This window comes from Onychomys torridus, chromosome 2 (genome assembly GCF_903995425.1).
Source record: "Onychomys torridus chromosome 2, mOncTor1.1, whole genome shotgun sequence".
Lineage (NCBI taxonomy): Eukaryota > Metazoa > Chordata > Mammalia > Rodentia > Cricetidae > Onychomys > Onychomys torridus.
Genome location: NC_050444.1, coordinates 146,302,592 through 146,324,111, shown reverse-complemented (window position 1 = coordinate 146,324,111; position 21,520 = coordinate 146,302,592). Strand labels below are relative to the sequence as shown.

Below are 21,520 nucleotides of genomic sequence, written 5' to 3'. Positions count from 1 at the left end.
TATATGTTGTTCCCATTGGTTAATAAATAAGCTGCTTTGGCCTATGGCAAGGCAGCTTAGAGACAGGTGAGAAATCCAAGGAGAGAGACAGGAAAGAGAAGGGCAGAGTCTAGAGAGACGCCAACCTGCTGCCCGAGGAACATGCCAGCAGACCAGTAAAGCCATAGAACATGTGGCAAAACATAGGTCAATAGAAATGGGTTAATTTAAGATATAAGAGCTAGCTAGCAAGAGGCCTGCCATAGACCATGCAGTTTGTAAATAATATTAAGCCTCTGGATGGTTATTTTATAAGCAGCTTCAGGACCAGAGAAAACTTTCAACTACAGGAAGGCCTGTGTCCTGAAGGGACCTGTACTGGGATGGGGTGCAGTACCTGCTTCCAACACCAGGAGGGGCACTGTATTCACCAAAAAGCCATTCCACAAGCAGTAAGGTTCCTCTAAGGGTGCTGGGCAAGGACATAGGAACAAAGGGAAGGACTCACTGTTGAGCACCCTGCCGAGCACATTCTTTGCCCAGGATGGCACATCTCCACTTTACAGATGGACAACTTGAGGCTTAATGCACACAGACAGATAGGGTCCCACGTAGCTAAAGTTTTCTCTGATCCTGCTCAGCCCTACAGACCCCACAGCCACTTATAAAATAATCACTCAGAAGATTATATTAATTAAAACTGCTTGGCCATTAGCTCGGTCTACCACTGACTAGCTCTTAATTTAAACTCAGCCCATTTCTATTCAGCTATATGTTGCCACGAGTTCCGTGGCTTTACCTGTACACTGTTACATGCTGCTCCCTGAATGGTAGGCTGGCATCTACTGACTCGGCCTTCCTCTTCCCAGAAGTCTCCTTGTCTGCTATCCCCCCTATACCTCCTGCCTGGCTACTGGCCAATCAGCATTTTATTGCACCAGTGTACAAAAACAACATGTAATGCAACACACGAAATGGGACATACAAAAGAAAACTTCAGCTACAAATGGTACCCAACGGCTTGAGTTTCCACCCGAATGAGGTGTCTCCAACCATATGCTGCTTGGTGGGAATGGGGTGTCTCCAACTGTTGCGGTAGCGCCCACGCTACCACCACCTGTTTACCATGTCTGAGTGAGGGGCTGTGGATCGAAAAACAAAAGAGACAAAAGACAGCAGGTCATTCGTGCCAGGGGATGCCGAATGCCGTTTATTAAAGAAGGGAGGGAACCTTAAACACAGGCTTACAGCACAATGGAGGAACCCCGGAGGGTAGAAGTTCGCTACTGAATGTTCTATATTCTTGCATCTAAGCTGTTTACACCAAATGCAGGATACACAAACAAAGAACTTCCTTAAGCATTCAGGAGGGTGGAGACCGGCAGGGAATCAGCATAGGGAGGACATCAAGGTCAAGGTCAGGCAAGCAAGGCAGCAGTTACCCAACTTGGGAGTTCCAGGGCACTACATCCAACCATATGCTGCATGGTGGGAATGGGGTGTCTCCAACCATATGCTGCATGGTGGGAATGGGGTGTCTCCATCCATATGCTGCATGGTGGGAATGGGGTGTCTCCAAGCCATATGCTGCATTGTGGGAATGGGATGTCTCCAACCATATGCTGCATGGTGGGAATGGGGTGTCTCTATCCATATGCTGCATGGTGGGAATGGGGTGTCTCCAAGCCATATGCTGCATGGTGGGAATGGGGTGTCTCCAAGCCATATGCTGCATGGTGGGAATGGGGTATCTCCAAGCCATGCATTATGCTGCATGGTGGATTTAGCCTTTGCTAATACAGACAAAAAAACAAACAAACAAAAAAAGGTTTCTGGGCTATATGCTGCTTTGATAGAAGCATAGACCCACTGCCTCCCAGAGTCACCGGACAGCATGGCCATGAATTATCTCCACCATGTTAAAAAGCTGAGGTGGGCGGAGCCACCTTTCAGTCCTAGCAACGCTGCATGCAGTTGAAAGCAATGGATTCTCAATAAGGCAGATTCAGATGGAATAAGACTTTAAATGGTTTACAGTGTGTGTAAAAATGTACGTAGGCTTGGAAGGGAGAAGAAAATTAATATAGATAGTTATATAAAGAAATAGTTTTTAAAAATAAAGTATTTAAAGAGACAGTAAAGGTAGTATAAAAAATAAGCCATGTAAAGATGGATAGTACACAGAGAATCTGGATTGTGTTGTCTTTGATATTTTTAACTGCCGAAAGACATTTGATTGTAAAAGATGCTCATTTAAACCAATATGTATATTTTAAAGAGATCTTGACTTCAACATTTGCATCTAAGGATATGTTACTTTGGAAAGGAGGCTCTGCTTTTGTTTCCACAGGAAGCAAGAGGCTATGGATTTGTTCCAGATTAAGATACATCAGGTTTGACCAACTAAGACCCCTTGAAAGGTCTCTGATGATGGCCCAGATGATCCAACATCCAGAACAGTTTCAAGGCAACTGGCTCAGATAATACAACATCACAGACTATTCCAGTCGAGACCTGACAATAATACTTAATTTTCTCAGGATCCCCATAAGAATACAGCACCCTTTATCAGCAGGAAGTAGCCTAGAAAACTACACCCACATTCCCGAAAATGGATTACAGATGTTTGTCTTTGTTTAGGTTGTTGTTTGCAAACTATTATTGATCATAGTCAATCTTTTTCTAAAAGGAGAAAGGGAGATACGGTATAGAAGTGAAGAATATAGATAAGATAAGATAGGATAAAAGGGTAGATTAATGAACTTACTTTTTTGTTTGTTTGTTTTTGTTTTTTGTTTTTCGAGACAGGGTTTCTCTGTAGCTTTGGAGCCTGTCCTGGACTAGCTCTGTAGACCAGGCTGGCCTCGAACTCACAGAGATCCACCTGCCTCTGCCACCTGAGTGCTGGGATTACAGGGTGAAAGACCCCCGGAGAGGTCTCCCCTCAGGAGAGACCCCCGGCTCAAGGAGCACGCAGCGACCACGGATCAGATGCAACAGCACGAGGTTTATTTAAACACAGGTACCTGGGGCAACCAAGTCTCTCGGAAAACTTGCGCGCCTCTGGGTTGGTAAGATGGGTTTTTATAGCAAGAAGCGCGGGAAAGCATTAGTCAAAGGGTTCTGATTGGATAATTTAAACAAGGCGCGAATGGTTACAAAGCTCTGATTGGACAATTCAAGTGAGGCGCGAATAGTCAAAGGGTTCTAATTGGACAAAGCTCTGTCAAAGTGAGGCGCGAATAGTCAAAGGGTTCTAATTGGACAAAGCTCTGATTGGACAATTCAAAGTGAGGCGCGAATAGTCAAAGGGTTCTAATTGGACAAAGCTCTGTCAAAGTGAGGCGCGAATATATGAGCATAAATCAAATGGGGCGTGAACTCAGGCTCAGGGCGGTTTGTGGGTTTTTCCCTTGGTAACCAGATATGTGTGTTGACTCAACCCCTATCTAGAATTCCAGCTGCTCTGGCCCTCCCGCACTGACGCCAGGCAGTCTGCCCCTGACATCCTGCTTATCTATCGGCTATCTGGGCTGCGGTGGGGCCATTCTATTTCCTGGAACTGTCTTTTGTTCTCTTATAAGCCTTGCAAACATAGCATTACTATAGGGGTGCCGGGGGGTCTTTCATTCCCCCATTTTCTTTTTAACTAAATGGAATCTTTCATTTACTGAGGTGCATAAAGGTGAGGGGCCAGGGGTGGTGTCTCAGTCTCTGACTGATGGAGTTGTTGATATTGTTGAGTTAGTACCAGAGTCTGAACCACCGAAATTCTCTCCTTAATAAATTGAATGAGCCTGTTTAAAATGCAAGGGCCAAACATCAAAATAAGCACAAGAATCAGCAGAGGGCCCATGATGGTCGATATGAGGGTGGTGAGCCATGGGGACCTGCGGAACCATCCCTCGAACCATCCTTGTTGTTCCTCAAAATATCTCTGTCTCTGCTTCAACCGCTCTCTGAGTTTCGCCATGCTATCTCTGACCAAACCTGTATGATCAGCATAGAAACAGCATTCTTCCTTTAGAGCGGCACATAGTCCCCCCTCCTGTAGAAACAGGATGTCCAGTCCCCTACGATTCTGGAGTACTACCTCAGAGAGAGAGGTTAAGGACTTTTCTAAGGCACTTATAGATTCCTCCAGAGCCTGTATATCCTGGTTCATGGCGGCTTGGAGCTGTTGGATGTGTTGAGTTTCAACTAGGGCAGTTGCTCCTGTTCCTATCCCAGCCGCAACTCCCCCCATAGTGAGACCTCCTAACATAAGGGCTAAGGTCAGGGACACAGGTTCCCTCTTGGTTCGGGCGGGTCCCATCTCAAATTGAGCATAAATGTCTTCAGGCTCATGATAGGTTATCCTGGGAAACAGTTCTATTAATACACAAAAGCTGGACTCATTGCCTTGCAGTAATGACCAGGATGCACAGTGAGTGAGTCCCGTGTCGCATGCCCAGTAAGTTCCATTAGGACTAATGGAATATCCGGTTCCCGAGGTCACAATAGTATTACAGAGGCCACGATGGGATGGGGGAGGATTCCCCAGGCATAATCCCTGTCCAGATACTTCTGACAGAGTCAGCTTATGTTGGGTCTCTCTCAGGCATCGCGCGGGGGGGGGGGTGTCCAGCTGGGAGTGCGGGCCCTGTACTGCTACCCCTTCATAATAGGGAGGGAGGGAGAGTAAACATAGCCAACATTCCTGAGTTCGGTTAGGCTGGGTGGCATTTAGGGTGGAATAGGCTCCTTGCAGTAGACCAAGGAGTCGATCCCCTGTTCCTAGGCGGGTCCTGGCGGGGGCCGCAGTTGTTGGGGCTGCAGTTATGTTGGGAACATTCATATTGAGTGACGTAGTGGGAGTGGGGAGTTGCTTACCCTGTCCTGTCTGGGACGGGGGTTTCTGATCTGAGAGGACCGAGTTGGGACCAACTGACAGGGGGGTGGTTTCTGCCTTGAGCTGAATTTTGAAGGTCAGGCCTTTGTTAAACCCTGTCATATAAAACCTGAGTCCCCAAGTATGCCCGGACTGCCATCCTCTGTCCTCCTTGCCCTTTTCAGTGAAAGAGATAACAATGGGTAAGGGGACAGTTCCCTCAGTGCTGACTGTACATTTGTTGGGGCTGGAATAATTTTTAGACACCGTTATCAGGTCCCAACTAGAGCTGGGCTTCCAATAGGCCCCGCCGGTGGTCTCACATCCCCATTGTTTGCAGAAGAATTCCTCATATCCCCCACATCTACGGGCCTCATTCCGGTTGCGGCCATCACGGGGACAGACATAAAAGTCATAAGTGGACAAGGAACAACGGGTGTCTGCATTGATACATCCAGGTCCCCTCTGTGGGAGATGGCCTCGTCCTCCCCCAGGTCTGATTGACCGGGCCGTGCGAACCGGGAAGTCAGAGTGACTCAAATGAGCAATGTCCCAAGCATCCAGGCCCGCTACCAGCTGGCAAATATCGGGAGTTAGGGGGGGCCACCAGGTGTGGGGGGCATGGTTAGCTGTGGTTGACCATATGGTCTCCCCGGTTTGGGATATAACTTGCCAAATGAGCCTTTTAACCTGGTGAGGGGACCCTGACCCCAGGGTTGGGAGAGGGGTAAGAGTAAGGAGGAGAATCAGGCACGAGAGAGTCTTATCTTCAGTGGATTTTGAGTGCGCTGTACCTTCCATGTGGACTCCTTGGCACTGGTCGGGTCAATCTCCTTAGCAGCCTTCACGTGGGAGGCATGGACCCAGGCAGCAATCCCGTCAACCTTGAGAGCGGTTGGTGTGGTCAGCAGGACGGTGTATGGTCCCTTCCACCGTGGTTCCAAATTCTTGGTCTGGTGTCGCCGAACCCAGACGGAGTCCCCGATCTGGAAGGGATGAGGGACTATTGGGTGGTCCAGTTGCTCTCGGTAGGCTGCTGCCAGAGGTTTCCAAACTTCCTTCTGTACCAGCTGGAGGGCCTGGAGGTGTGCCTCTAAGGTAGGGCTGGTAGCGAAGGACGAAATGTCAGGATGAAGGAAATTCACAATAGGTGGGGGGGCCCCATATATAATTTCAAAGGGAGTCAAACCATAGGGTCCGGGGGTATTCCGGGCCCGGTAAAGGGCCAAGGGGAGTAGGAGCACCCAGTCTCTAGAGCCAGTTGCAAGCGTTAATTTGGTCAAAGTCTCCTTAATGGTTCTATTAGCTCGTTCTACCTGTCCTGAGCTCTGGGGCCGGTATGCACAATGAAGCTTCCAATCAATCCCCAGCAATCTGGCCACCCTCTGACTTACCTGGGAGACGAAGGCAGGCCCATTATCGGACCCCATTACCTGGGGCATCCCATATCTGGGAAAAATGTCCTCCAACAGCTTTTTGGCCACGACGTTGGCTGTTTCCTTCTTGGTGGGGAATGCTTCCATCCATCCAGAAAAGGTGTCCACAAAAACCAGGAGGTAACGGTAGCCATAGAGTCCGGGCTTTACCTCTGTGAAATCTATTTCCCAATGAGTCCCAGGGCGATGGCCCCTTAGGCGGGTTCCCTTGCCTAAGTGGGCCTTTCCGGGGTTCACTTGGGTGCATGCTGGACAGCTAGAGGTCACTTGCTGGAGTATTTGGTCCTGGTTCAGTAGTATAGCCCCAGAAGTCTCGTCGGCCAGTAGGGCCTTCATTTTGCCCTTGCCTAGATGGGTCAGTGCATGAAGAAACTTGAGCATGTATTGGGTATGGGAAGTAGGCATGACTAGTTTGTCTTCTTTTGTATAAGCCTGCTTCTCAGAGTCCCATTCCGCCCCCATTTTCTTTGCTAGCTCATGGTCCTCAGGGCTGTAGGGCATAGGGCCTCTGCCAGGCGGCGGGTGACCCTGCAGGAGCATCAGCTGCCCTTCCTTGGGTGGTTGGGAGGCTGCGGCTCGGGCGGTTAGGTCAGCCAGCCTGTTTCCCCGAGCCACTGCTGTGTTCCCCTTTTGATGCCCTGGACAGTGCATTATACTGAGCTGCCGTGGGAGGAATAGTGCTTGTAGGAGATCCAGAATCTCCTTTTTATTCTTGATTCCTTTACCTTCTGAAGTCAGGAGGCCCCTTCGTCTGTAGATTTCTCCATGCATATGAGCAGTGGCGAAGGCATATCTGCTGTCAGTATAGACTGTGAGTCTCTTACCTTCTGCCATCCGGAGGGCCTGGGCGAGTGCGATCAGCTCCGCTCTCTGGGCCGATGTTCCAGCCGGCAACGGCGAGGCCCAGACCACCTCTGACTCAGTGGTGACAGCTGCTCCTGCTCTTCTCATCCCGTCCGTGAACCAGACATAGTCTGAGTCCTTTAATGGTTGATCGGTCAGGTCTGGACGGGTACCGTGCGCTTCCGCCAGGATCTGGAGGCAATCATGCTCCCCCGAGGAGGCAGGCAGGGGTAGTAGGGTGGCTGGATTGAGGGAGACTGTGGGGCCGAAAGTCACTCGGTCGGTATCTAGCAGCAAGGCCTGATAATAAGTCATTCTGGAGTTGGAGAGCCATCTGTCTGGGGGCTGCCGGACTAGGGCTTCCACCGCATGGGAGGATAGCACAGTCATTGGCTGACCCAGAGTCAGTTTACCCGCATCCTTGAGCAGGACTGCAATAGCGGCCACCATGCGTAAGCAAGGGGGCCATCCAGTGGCTACCGGGTCCAATTTCTTGGATAGATAGGCCACCGGCCTCCTCCAGGGCCCCAGTTTTTGCACTAATACCCCTTTGGCAAAACCTGAGTTCTCATCCACGAATAGTTCGAAGGGCTTAGTTAGATCTGGTAGGCCCAGGGCTGGTGACTCGAGCAATGCTCTCTTAATTTGTTGGAAGGCCTGTTGATGTTCTTCCTCCCATCGGAACATAATTCCCGGCTTAGTGAGAGGATACAGGGGGGCAGCCAGTTCAGCAAACCCAGGAATCCAGAGGCGGCAGTAGCCGGCCGTGCCCAAAAATTCTCGGACTTGCCGAGGGCCCTTGGGAGGGGGGATTGAGACAATTGCCTCTTTTCTGGCCTCGGTCAGCCATCTTCGCCCTCCCTCCAGGGTGTAGCCCAAATAGATAACTTTGTTTTGGCATATCTGGGCCTTTTTGACTGAGGCCCTGTAGCCCTTCTCCCCAAGCCTGGTCAGCAGAGCCTGAGTTCCTTCCAAGCATTCGGTCCGGCTCCTGGCGGCCAAGAGGAGGTCATCTACGTACTGGAGCAGAGTCAAGGTTGGGTGCTCTACCCGGAATCCGGCTAGATCTGCATGGAGGGCCTCATCAAAGAGTGTTGGGCTATTCTTGAACCCTTGAGGGAGCCGGGTCCAGGTCAGCTGTCCTGAAAGCCCGATTTCTGGGTCCCTCCATTCAAAAGCAAACAGTAGCTGGCTCTGAGGATGCAGTCTCAAGCAAAAGAAAGCATCTTTTAGATCCAGCACCGTATACCAAGTATGGGTCGGTGGGAGGGTGCTGAGGAGGTTGTAGGGGTTAGGTACTGTGGGGTGTATGTCTTCTACCCGCTTATTGACCTCCCTTAAGTCCTGGACCGGTCTGAATTCCCCCGTGCCTGGTTTCTTGACGGGTAAGAGGGGAGTATTCCAGGGAGATCGGCAGGGTTTGAGCACTCCCTGGTCTATTAGCCGCCGGATGTGGGGTTTAATCCCCTCCTGCGCTTCCCGAGACATGGGGTACTGTCTGATTGAGATTGGGACTGCGGAGGCCTTCAATGAAATGACGAGGGGCGGCTGGTCGTGCGCAAGCCCCAAGCCTCCTGTTTCTGCCCATACCTGTGGAAACCTGTCTAGCCAGTCCTGCATCTCACCCGGTGGTTCTTCAGGGGGCTCAGGCTCGAAAAGGCGGTATTCTTCTTCCAGATTTAGGGCGAGGACTTGTAAAGGGGTCCCCCCAGGCCCCGTGACCGTGGGTCCTCTTTCATCAAAGTAAATCTGTGCTTTTAATTTGGTCAGTAAGTCCCGGCCCAGCAACGGGTGAGGGCAGTCGGGTATATGTAGGAAAGAATGGGTTACTTGCCCCGACGCCAACTGGACTTTTCTTTCAGTCGTCCACCGGTATCTCCTACTACCGGTGGCCCCCTGGACCAAGGCGGAATGGTCACTGAGGGGGCCCCCAGTATGGGTCAGGACCGAATGTTGGGCCCCCGTATCAACTAGGAAGGTTATGGGTTGCCCCCCGATCTTGAGGGTTATCCGAGGCTCAGGGGGGGGCTCCTGGCCTGGACCCCCCTAGTCTTCCAGATTAAGGAGGTCCACAGCCTTGGGTCTGGGTCGTCGGGGTCCCTGTGGTCTCTGTGGGCATTCCCAAGCCCAATGTCCTTTTCCCTTGCAGTATGCACACTGGTCCTTTTCCAAGGGGGGTCGCCTTCATTCTCCCATCCTAACTCCCTCTCTGTCCTGACCCTGCAACACTACGGCGGCCAGTGTCTTGATCTCCTTGTGTCGTCTCTTGTCCCTCTCATCCTGCTTCTGCCACATCCTCTCCTCCCTTTCCTCCGGGGTTTCCCTCTTGTTAAATACTTTCTCTGCCTCCTTCAGCAGATCCGAAAGATTCAGTGTCGACAGTCCTTCTAACCTCTGTAACTTAGTCCTGATATCTGGGCTCGACTGGTAGATAAATGACAGGATAACTCCTGGCGCCTGCCCTGGGTCCTCTGGATCATAGGGGGTGTACATTCTATAAGCCTCTTTTAGCCTTTCTAAGAATGCGGCAGGCGTCTCCTCCCTTCCCTGGATAGTGCTTCTTACCTGGGCCAAATTAGTGGGCCGCCTAGCAGCGGCACAGAGACCCGCTAAAAGCAACTGGCGATAGAGACGTAGGTGTCCCCTACCTTCATTGGTGGTATAATCCCAATTTGGGCGCGTGAGGGGAAAGGCTATGTCAATGAGATTGGGGAGCTGGGTAGGTCTCCCATCTTCGCCGGGGACCAGCTTCCGTGCTTCCAGGAACACCCGCTGCTTCTCCTCCACAGTCAGGAGGGTCTGCAAAAGCTGTTGGCAGTCATCCCAGGTTGGCCGATGGGTCACTAGGATAGACTCAATCAAGTTGGTTAATGCCACGGGATCTTTGGAAAACGGGGGGTTAAATTGTTTCCAGTTATAGAGATCAGAGGCCGAGAATGGCCAGTACTGGAGATGGCGGCCGGGCCCTTCTCTGAGGGGAAAGGCCTTGGATTCCAGGGGGGTGTCATCCCGGCGGGCCCGAAGGCGACCGGCGATGGGTGAGGGAGCCGGGGTCCCCCCTGTGTCCCCGCCAGTTGCCATCTTCTCAGGGGCTGCTGCCCCTCCGATGGCCGTCATCCCTGTTTCCGGTCCCGCGGCTGGCGCGGCCGGTGCCGCGCGATAAGGCGGCGGCTCAGCTGTTAGGAGGTCAATGAGGGGAGAGTCTAGGTCGGAGGGGAGGACGGAAGGCTTGAGAGCCTCTTTGCGGGGAAGTATAGGGTATAAAGAGGAGGAAGAAATCGCAGGAGGTGCGGAGGGCGGGGGAGAAGCCAAAGGGGTTGTAGAGGGACCTAGGAGGAAAGGCTTGACCCATGGAAATGGGTTTTCTACCAGGGATCTCCAGATGGCTATGTAGGGGCCCTGGTCTGGGTGCCCGTGGGGTTTGGGGGCAAAAATCTTCCCTTCAACCTGTGAAATCAAAGAGAGGTTAAAGGAGCCCTCTCGGGGCCAGCCGACACCCATCATAACCCATTCGGCCTCGCAGAGGGTGGTCCATTTATTCTTTTTGATGATGACTCCTTCCTTGTTGCCACGGCCTTTTACGCCCGACCAGTGGTCGAGGGTGAGGCTCAGGGGCGTAGCGACGGTTTGTCCCATTCTGGTGTCTAGATAAAGAAGAATTAGGCAGCAAACAAGAAACAGACAAACAACAGACGTTACAACAAATCGCGCTGCGCGGCTTCGGCGCAAAACCGAAAGCAAGAACTCGGTCGGGGATTGGGAGGGTTTGCGCCCCCCCCCGTCCCCTGCCAACACCACGTATCCCTCGGATACCTGGGAGGCCCCGAAAAACCGTGCCCCAAAGGGGACTTCAGACTCCCATGGAACGTCTTCCAGGGTTGGTGAGCGAAGTCCGGGCTCGTCAGCCCCTTCAGCCTCACCCTGATACAGAACACTAGGGGAGATACCCTAGTGCGGGACTCAGGCGGCCCGGCCTCACGGCAAGTCTGCCTGCCTCCTCTCCCGGCACTACAATCAGGCGGCCCGGCCTCACGGCAGGCCTTGCCCGCCTCCTTTCCTGGTCCCTCCGGACGCTGCGCAGGAACAGAGCTCAAACATAGAAACAGGCAGCACAGAGACAAAACGGACACAGGACGGCTCGAGCTTAAACATAAATACTGAGGCCGGCCGGCTTACCTCCTGATGGTGGGTTAGTGGTCCGTGAGTAGAGGGTCTCTGCCTCCTGGCTGGCTCGCCAAATGAAAGACCCCCGGAGAGGTCTCCCCTCAGGAGAGACCCCCGGCTCAAGGAGCACGCAGCGACCACGGATCAGATGCAACAGCACGAGGTTTATTTAAACACAGGTACCTGGGGCAACCAAGTCTCTCGGAAAACTTGCGCGCCTCTGGGTTGGTAAGATGGGTTTTTATAGCAAGAAGCACGGGAAAGCATTAGTCAAAGGGTTCTGATTGGATAATTTAAACAAGGCGCGAATGGTTACAAAGCTCTGATTGGACAATTCAAAGTGAGGCGCGAATAGTCAAAGGGTTCTAATTGGACAAAGCTCTGTCAAAGTGAGGCGCGAATATATGAGCATAAATCAAATGGGGCGTGAACTCAGGCTCAGGGCGGTTTGTGGGTTTTTCCCTTGGTAACCAGATATGTGTGTTGACTCAACCCCTATCTAGAATTCCAGCTGCTCTGGCCCTCCCGCACTGACGCCAGGCAGTCTGCCCCTGACATCCTGCTTATCTATCGGCTATCTGGGCTGCGGTGGGGCCATTCTATTTCCTGGAACTGTCTTTTGTTCCCTTATAAGCCTTACAAACATAGCATTACTATAGGGGTGCCGGGGGGTCTTTCAAGGGGTGCACCACCACCGCCTGGCATGAACTTACTTTTAAAGAGCAACAACTTGTTTAAAAATGTTTTACGTTGCTATGGATTTTAGTTTATGATACAAATTTAAAGTTAATTTTGTTATACTGTATATATATTTCTATACTTGTTTAAGGTATTATGCTTGTGCAGCTCATTTAAATTGTAATGAATAATTAAAAAATACAGATTAAGGGCTGGAGAGATGGCTCAGAGGTTAAGAGCACTGACTGCTCTTCCAGAGGACCTCAGTTCAATTTCCAGCAACCACATGATGGCTCACAACCATCTATAATGAGATCTAGCGCCCTCTTCTGTCATGCAGGTATACATGCAGGCAGAACACTGTGTACATAATAAATAAATAAATCTTTTAAAAAAAGAAATACAGATAAATAATTAGTCTTCTATGATAGTCAAACTTATAGTCATGTTAAGTTTTCTAGGTATACATAGATATAATTCAGCTAGGTAGGTAATCTTCAAACACTTCAAAGACCTACAGAATATGGCATTTAAAATGTTTTAAAAACTTAGACTTTCTGGACAATGAAACACATCTGCTCCTGGCAGCACCAATTTACTTCAGGGAGAAAGATGGGCATCAAAGACACTCCATATGGAGTTTATCTTCTTCTTGGCAAAAATAGCCATTTGGGCAAAAAACTGCTCTTGCCTGGAGTGATTGACAAAATATTGTATAAAGTGGACATTTAGGACCCATAGGAAGGTGACTACTGAACTTTGCAAGGTGAGATGGTCCTTTAGGTTCCTGCTTCACAGAGGAGACTGCCAGACATTCTACAGGACACAGGAAGAAGCCACTGAGAGACTCTAGGCCTGTAGGGTGAAGATGGATACCCAACATTACAGAGAAACTTTGGGTGACTGTCCAGGCAGCCAGCTGTCTCTGTCATTCTAGATTTTTGGAAGTTGCTTACAATGCTCTTCCTGTTTACTTAGATAATATTATGTCCTTCTGGGGTCTTTGATGGAGTTGAAGACTGGACAGTTATAATTTTCCTTGGTTATGATAAGATATAAGATAGATATGAAACCTTAGACTCCCAAATATAGGATAGATAAGATATTTTCTTTAATCTTGCCAAATATAAATAGACTAGATATTGTTACTGTAATTCTTGCTTAACAACTGTTTTGTTATATATAATTTTACTATGTTGAAGTTAAAAATCTTGATTTTAAATAGAAAGAAAAGGGGAAATGATGGGAATGTTGTTCTGTATGCTGTGAATGTATATTGTGCTGATTTGGTTGATAAATAAAATGCTGATTGGCCAGTAGCCAGGCAAGAAGTATAGGCAGGATAAACAGAGAGGAGAATTCTGGAAAGAGGAAGGTTGAGTCAGCAGACGCCAGTCCACTGTCCAGGGAGTAGCACATAATGGCACACAGGTAAAGCCATGGAACACGTGGCAACATACAGATGAACAGAAATGGGCTGAGTTTAAGTGCAAGAGCTAGTCAGTGGTAGGTCTGAGCTAATGGCCAAAGAGTTTTAATTAATATAGGCTTCTGGGTGATTATTTTATGGGCAGCTTCAGGTTCTGTGGGGCTGGGCAGGACCGGAGAAAACTTCAGCTACATCCCATAGCACAGGGCAGTTCCTGGCTGCTGCTCCTGCCCTCCCTATTCCCAGGACAGGAGACAGACCCAGAATTTTGTTCCCCTCTGGATTTTTAGAGATTAGAGTTTTAATTATGAGTATAGTGAAGTGTTATGTGTACATGAGTGCAGTGCCTGCAGGGTCCAGAAGAGGGCAACTGATTCCTTTGTGAGCTGACCTGTGTGGACATTGGGAACCACACATGCCCTTCAAAAGAGCAGGAGTGCTCTTCACATGTCTCTAACCCCCCTTTTTTTTTTTTTATTTTTCCTCTTACCCATTGCCTGCCCCTCTGTCTCCATCTCTGGGCCTATTGGTGGTAGATGAAGCTTCAAGTACTGAATCCACACTTAGACCAGGCACAGGTTTGGGATGTCATCCACTGGGGACAAGGTTACTGTCAGGAGGGCAGCTGAGGTGTGAGAAATGACCCTCAGAAGAGGCTCGCCTGCTTCCTTTGCCACAAGGCCCCCTGCTGCAGCTCTGTGGAGCCTGTCTGCTCTTATCTGCTATTGACACCTCACAGAACTGATGTCATCCATGCTGGACTCTCTTCTGGATCTCACTCACAGCAACATTATTGTCCTTGGGAGCCTGGGAATGTAGCTGCCAAAGACATTGCTTAGTATGTATGAGGATCCATTTCCCAACACCACATAAACAGTATGGTAGCATACACCTTAAATGCTAGCATTTGGGGGTGGGCAGTGAGGTTAGGAGACTCAGGAGTTCAAAGCCATCCTGGGCTATAAAGCATGTTCAAGGCCAGCCTAGGTTACTTGAAACCCTGTCTCAAAAAAAAAAAAAAAAAAAAAAAAAAAAAAAAAAAAATGGTGCTGGGCAGTGGTGGCGCACGCCTTAAATGCTGGCGCTTGGGAGGCAGAGGCAGGCAGATCCCATGAATTTGAGGCCAGCCCGGTCTACATAGTGAGTTCCAGGATAGCCAGGGCTACACAAAAACCCTGTCTCAAAAAACAAACAAACAAACAAAAAATCAGGGGACATTGTTATTCTTACAATGTAAGAAACAAAAGCAAAAATGTCTTGACTATGACCTTAGCAGCTGCCTCAGTTCGTGCCCATTCCTCTGGGCACTGTGTCCCTGGGGAATCTGCTCTAGGCCCATCATGACCTCAGTGGGTCATGGTTGGGCCTCTGCTGAGAGTGCTCTGAAGGCCTCTCATCTACCTCAGTGACAGCCGACCTGGTGGTCTCCAAGTCTCACGTGTCTCTCAGACCTTCTGTTGCCTCCCTGCCCCCTTTTGTTCACCCTCCTGTGGTTACCTGGATCCAGCTAGCCCTCCAGTGCTCAAAGCCAGGCTCCTTCCCATACCATGTGGATAGAACGCTCTTCAGTATGTCAAGGTGGCCTCCTGTCTCCAAGGGACAAAGAGAGAAGCAGCCCCCATTTCCAGGAATGAGGTGTCTCCAGCTGAACAGAAACCATTTGACCGTGTAAGAAGCCTCAGACCTTAGTAGGCCCTGAGACCTTAGCACAGCCGACTCCATGATGGAAGTGCCATTCAGGCTGTAAAACTCAGCGTGTGGACAGACCATCATCTGCCAAAATGAAAACAAAGCCCCAATCTATCACAGTTCCTCGTTCTGGGAAAGTCTCTAAGTGTACTAACCTTGCTTTATGGCTTCTCTAGTTCTGCTTCTAGCTAACTGTTTTTGTTAACTGATGTATGTCAACCAGGACATGTTTTTTGTGCTTTAAATCTTACCCTGAGAAAGGCTCAGAGTTACACTGGGATCCTGAGCACCCAGCATAGTTGGTGGATGGATAATAAAGACTTGTTTGTTTGTTTGTTTTTGTTTTTTTCGAGACAGGATTTCTCTGTGTAGCTTTGCGCCTGTCCTGGAACTCATTTGGTAGCCCAGGCTAGCCTCGAACTCACAGAGATCCACTTGGTTCTGCCTCCCCAGTGCTGGGATTAAAGGCATGCGCCACCACTGCCCAGCTGTTTTTTTTTTGGTTGTTGTTGTTGTTGTTTTTTTTTTTTTTTTTTTGAGACAAGGTTTCTATGTAGCCCTGGCTGTCCTGGTCCTGGGACTCACTATGTAGACCAGGCTGGCCTCGAACTCATACGTATCTTCCTGTCTCTGCCTCCCAAGGGCTTGGATTAAAAGCCTGCACCCCATACCCAGGCTGAAAAAGGCTTTTCTATTGGTTAAAGCCATGTCCCAGCATTCTTCGTGTGAATACTCCACAACTAACCTGAGTGTGAAGACAGCTTCCTTGGAGAAAGACTGTCATTCATGGCTTGGGGGTTTTGTTTTCTTTTTGCTTGTACAGTTTTATATTTCCTAAGCTGGCTTCAAACCCTGGATTCAAACGATCCTTTCTCCTCAGTCTCCTGAGTAAATGGCACTCCAGGCATGTTGCTGTGTCCAGCTAAGGCTGGGACTCAAGGACAATTAGAGATTATCCGGGCCCACGTATACCAAGTATCCCATGAGCCTGTAGTCCAGGGAAGCAAGGAAGTATTCTGGAATTAAGAGCACATGCCTTGAGCTGAAGGGGTGGATTAGTGAGCAAAGTTCATGTAGTGTAAGTATGAGGGCCTGAGTTCAAATTCCCAGTGCCCATGCCCAAATCCAGAGGTGGTAATACACAGTCATGGTCCCAGTGTCTTGTGGTGTAGACAGGTAGATCTCAGGGCTCACTGGTTAGTTAGTCTATCTTAAACAGCCAGCCCTAGTCCAGTGAGAAACTGAGATGAAGCGGGCTGGAGATATGGTTCAGCAGTCAAGAGCGTGGACTGCTCAATCAGAAGGCCTGAATTTGATTTTCAGCACCCATGTCAGGCAGTTCACAACTGCCTGTAACTACAGCTTAAGGGGATCTGACACTTCTGGCCTCTGCACACACACACACACACACACACACACACACACACACACACACACACACACACCCTGAAAAGAAAAGCAGGGAAGCTCTTCAAAGTGGCTAAAGAGGATGTTCTGGAAGTAAGCAATGAGATGATAGTGCAGCCATGGACCAGGCCCAGCTTCCATGAAGCCATATTATCCAGGGGCCCAGAATTGAGCCCCAGGGCCATTAAGAGCTATAAGCGATTTGACAAATCCAGAACTGTATTTTAAGAAGCCTAAGACAGAGATCAAATCTGCTGCCCCCCTTGAAAGAAAGTTCTTTTGTCTCCTCACTGTCCTCTTGCCTTGCCTCCTGTTGGGTGCCCCTCACCCCCTGCTGCCTGGCACTTCCTCTTACCAACTGTAGCAGAAAAGCCTTCAGTAACCTTTACACACTGAAACTGTCTTGTCTATTGTGACGACTGTTTCCCTGGAAACTACACTTTGGGGATTAAATAGGACCTACCTTGGTGAGGGGGGAAATCCTCCTTTCTCTCCTGTTGGTCCCTAGGTCTACGTCATCAATGGGCAGCTGTGAGCTACCCTCCCTCCAGTTCAGCTTGGTAGTGTCTAACAGTTTATACATTGACAACATGACCACTCCATGAGATATGAGATATGCAGATATGAGAGAGAACAGCCAGAGCATCTGGAAGATTCTAGAGCAGAGAGAGAGAGAAACAGACTGAACAGGGCCAGCAGACTGGACAGGGCCAGGGCTATCTGTGAGAGAGGGGAGAACAGCAGGGCACAGAGAATAAAGAAAGCCTGGTGAGAGAAGGTAGATCATAGAGATAGCGGATGTAGGGAGAATAGCAGGGCTATAAGGAGAATGAACAGCTGGGGGAGGGAAGCCTGGGAGCTGGAAGACATTTAGGGTAGAGTGTTAATCCCAAGGATGAAAGAAGAAAGACCACTGGCCAAAATAATTACATCATGTACAATAATTATTCATGTACACAGGCTGCCTCTCCCTAAGTCAAGATTCGAGAAGTCAGTTTTCAACACGAAGAAGACCAGATTTTTATAGCTCAGGGGTATGGGGTTTCCAAATGGGAGGTTTGGCAGGGAAAATAGGCAGGGTTATAAAGGCAGAGCATAAGCACAACATGTTAGCCATAACTGCGGGTTTTAAATAAAAAGCAGTGCTGGTTACCAAGGGATGGAAGGCCAGAGGCAGGACAAAACCCGGTATCAGAGCTTTGATAGGAGGAAGTGGGGGGACCAGAAGAGCGTGTGGCCAGGCCTGGAGCAGAGACCCATGAAGGAGAGAGGGAGAGGGAGGAGAGGAGAGGAGAGGGGAGGGGAGGGGCCTGTGTCTGGCGGTTTAAGGGTTCCCCTGCACAAGAGCAGGTGGGCTTATGGAGCTACACCACTCAGGCACTGATTGCATGACCGCTTTGCACACATTTGCACAATCATGCAGTGCACTGATGACATAAGGTGTAAGAACCCTTGCTTAGCTGTGTGCATGTGTGGTCATGCAACTGGAGTGGGGGCAGAACCCTAACATTCCAGAATTTGTTTTTGTTTTTGTTTTTCGAGACAGGGTTTCTATGTGTAGCTTTGGAGGCTGTCCTAAATCTCACTCTGTAGACTAGGCTGGCCTCAAACTCACAGAGATCCGCCTGGCTCTGCCTCCCAAGTGCTAGGATTAAAGGCATGCGCCACCACTGCCCGGCTCATTCCAGATTTTTTGATTATTATTAAAAAAAAAACCCAGGTGAACAGGAATAGGGGCATCATTTCTCCCAGAAAAACTGTTTCCAGCTGACTTGGTGGGCATCAGTTGACTTGGGGGAGGTTAGAGAATGGGGCCTCTAATGTAGACAGTGTCCTGGGATGGTGGGCTGTTGTCTGCTACCTTGGACCTGTCCATCATCCCTCTTGGCCTGGGATTCTGGCTGCTTGTGTCTGGAAGACTGAAGTAGATCCAACCTGTCCAGATGGATTTAAGATGTTTTCTGGAACTTAGAAAAAAAGGTGGGGGTGGGTGGGGAATTTAGCTCAATGGTAGAGCACTTGCCTAGCAAGCGCAAGGCCCTGGGTTTGATCCTCAGCTCCACAAAAAAAAAAAAAAAAAAAAAAGACCATATTGAGAAGCCATGAGAAAATTAAAGTCTTGGGCTGGTGACCATTGTAGTGTTTAGTATTCTGTTTATATTGGTTAGCGTTGAGAGAGAGAGAGAGAGATTTAGAACATGTTTTTAATTTTTACCTGAGATAAGTTTTATCAGAGACAGATTATTTTAAGGCACCTGTTTCCTATATTAGTTTAGCATCCAGAAGACACAGGTGAGCAATTGTTGAGAGCATTTAACAGTAATAGATGGTTATATTAAAGTCTATTTTTGCAAAGCCCAGACACTTTTGGGTCTGGGGGTGTTCCTTACCACCTGGGTATATCTGATGGTCCTTGGACTCTGGCTCCATGGTGATCCTGTAACAATTAGCTGAGCAGTTAATTAGAAAAGGGAACCAGAAGAGAAAAGCTTGTGGGTGAGACCTCATTCTTCTGGAACTGGTGACAAGGCAGTGGATCCTGATGTCTTCTGGAATCTGAGAGAGAGCAGGGCCCTGTCTATGTCACTGGGCATAAAGAGAAGCACCACTGACCTGTCTGGAGTGAGGCATATGGAGGGAGCAAATGAAATGAAAGCTCCTACCTTAGTTGGAAAATCTCTTCCCATTGGGTACCCCTGAATAAGTGGGGTCTGGTGAGGTGGGTAAGCCTGTCCCCTTACCCCAACAATAGGGAAAAGAGGAGAGGTGAGACTCCAAAACTCCCTCAGGACTGAGTAAGTGGCTCAATGTCCAACATGAAGGAAATGGATCGCCCCATGCTGCATCCTGGGTTCCCTGTAAGCCCGGGGCCAAGCCTAGGAGGTCTGCTGGAGGTCTTTGTCTGATGTCCCCATGCCACGAAGTGCACAGGGCAGTCAGCTGACCAGTTATCTCTGTAGGTCACACTTTGAACAAGGCTCAGTTTCTGGCCTGGCATGGCCCGCACTTGCCTGAATGGCTTTTTAAAACAGGGACCTGGAAGCCTTATGCAGCTGCCACTTGGATAATGTGGGCCAGCTTTGGCAATTCTGTCATGGGCTTTCTCATTTCTCCCATGGTACAACTTAAATGCCACAGCTGAAACTTCTACCCGTGGGGTAGGAACTTTGCTCTCCAGATGCTTAAGTTTAGTCCTAATGTCAGGGAGCTCTGGGAGACTTTATTCCATGTCTTGAAAAAAAATTTGTGTGTGTGTGTGTGTGGATAATTTGTTGGTTTGAGGACAGCTTTAGGAAGACCCACCAAAAGGCAGGCTGTAAAATGATCTCTGGCTAGAGAGCCATCCGGATTATTTTGATCCCAATGTGAGTCCTGATCATAAACTTATTAGCATGCATCTTAACCTGTTTCCAGACCTGTTCGTGCTTAGCAGCCTGCCTAGTACCAGAGAACAGAGCGGAGGTCAGTAGAGGAAGGTTCTTTAGAGTCAGAGATTTCTCACTCGGGAATGCAAGTGGACAGGAGAGAAAGACTCAGAAAGGGAGGGTTCAGTGCTTAGGTAAAAGCATGGGGATAAGGTAACTTTTCATTTGCCCATATGCTGGCAGAAGTTAGATGATTCCCATGAAATATCAGGGTTCAAGCAGCCATTATACGGCCGAATTTACTGGTATCTGGGAATATTTAAGGCATTTGTCAGAGGAGAGGAGTGGGACCAAGTCTTTTTTTTTTTTATTTTTATTTTTTAGATTTATTTATTTATTATGTATACAGAAGAGGGTGCCAGATCTCATTACAGATGGTTGTGAGCCACCATGTGGTTGCTGGGAATTGAACTCAGGACCTCCTCCCATCTTATATTCCTTTCTCTGCCCAGCCATATCACTTCCTGTCTCAACCAACCTAGTGCTGGGATTAAAAGCACGTGTGCCTCCCAAGTACTGAGAGCAAAGGCATGAGATCCCAAATGTTGGGATTAAAGGTGTGCCACCACTGCCTGACCTCTATGGCTAACTAGTATCTGTCTTTGCCTTCTGATCTTCAGGTAAGCTTTTTCCCCCCTGGAACTGAGGACCGAACCCAGGGCCATGCGCTTGCTAGGCTGCTAGGCAAGCGCTCTACCACTGAGCTAAATCCCCAACCCCAGGTAAGCTTTATTTGTTAGAGCATACACAAAATATCAACACACTCTGCCTTGCTCTTTTTCCCCCCACAAAGTCAGGTGGATCTCCTGACATTGGTCAGAAACTTTCCAACTCCAGAGGCAGCCTTTCAACACAGCAGAGCACCACAAATATATTTCAACATTACCCATACCCAAAGAAAGACACATGAATCCCTGCTAAACTGAATTCCATGACTAGAAGAACTTTTGAGCCTTCAATGTAGAAGTAGCCATGGCAAGCAGCAGGGCAGATTGGGCCTGGGTAGGGGAGTGCACAAAGCCTCCCAGTGCGGCAGCTAGAGCTTGGTCAGGCTCCCACATCCACCTGAACCTGAAGAAGATTGGCTGGGGTGCAGGAACACATAAAAGGAATAAAGACAGAACCCGAGAGACAGAACACAACACACAGCACATACAAGAGACCGGGACATTGAAAAGGAGGACATGAAACAAGGACAGCAGCAACAACAATCGAGGGCATTCGCAGGTTCACCAGTTTGACCAAAGTTTGTTTGTTCCACAAGTTGGAGGCTTTTCCTCAGCTGCCTCCTGGCACAGCCCAGGTACTCAGAGCCCACCAGAGGCTTCCTAAGTGTCCAGTGACCCCAGTTCAGTTAGGCTGGGCTTCTTGGATTTCAGCTCCAGGCAACGCCTAATGTTCTGCGCTGGGTCTATCCCTTGGTCCCTGGTATCACAAACAACCCCGTCCAGTCCTCGTGGTTTTGTGGCCCTGTTGTACAGCCCAGGCATCGAAACTCTGCCAATGCATGCTCAGTGCGAGGCTTCTCTGACTTCCTGGTCCCAGGTCTCACCAGGGCATCCCCGGGGTCGAAGGGTGGGTCAGAAAAAGTACCAGTGGC

At 49.3% G+C, this 21,520-nt stretch overlaps 1 protein-coding gene across 1 annotated transcript; it reads right to left on the bottom strand.

Annotated features, from left to right (window-relative positions):
- Positions 1-9,519: 9,519 nt before the first annotated feature.
- LOC118577108 lies at positions 9,520-10,764 on the bottom strand (the record flags this gene model as incomplete). The annotated part of the gene is made up of 1 exon (XM_036177150.1): positions 9,520-10,764. A coding segment is annotated over exon 1 (1,245 nt), but the record flags the coding sequence as incomplete, so codon positions are not given.
- Between the last annotated feature and the right edge of the window lie 10,756 nt (positions 10,765-21,520).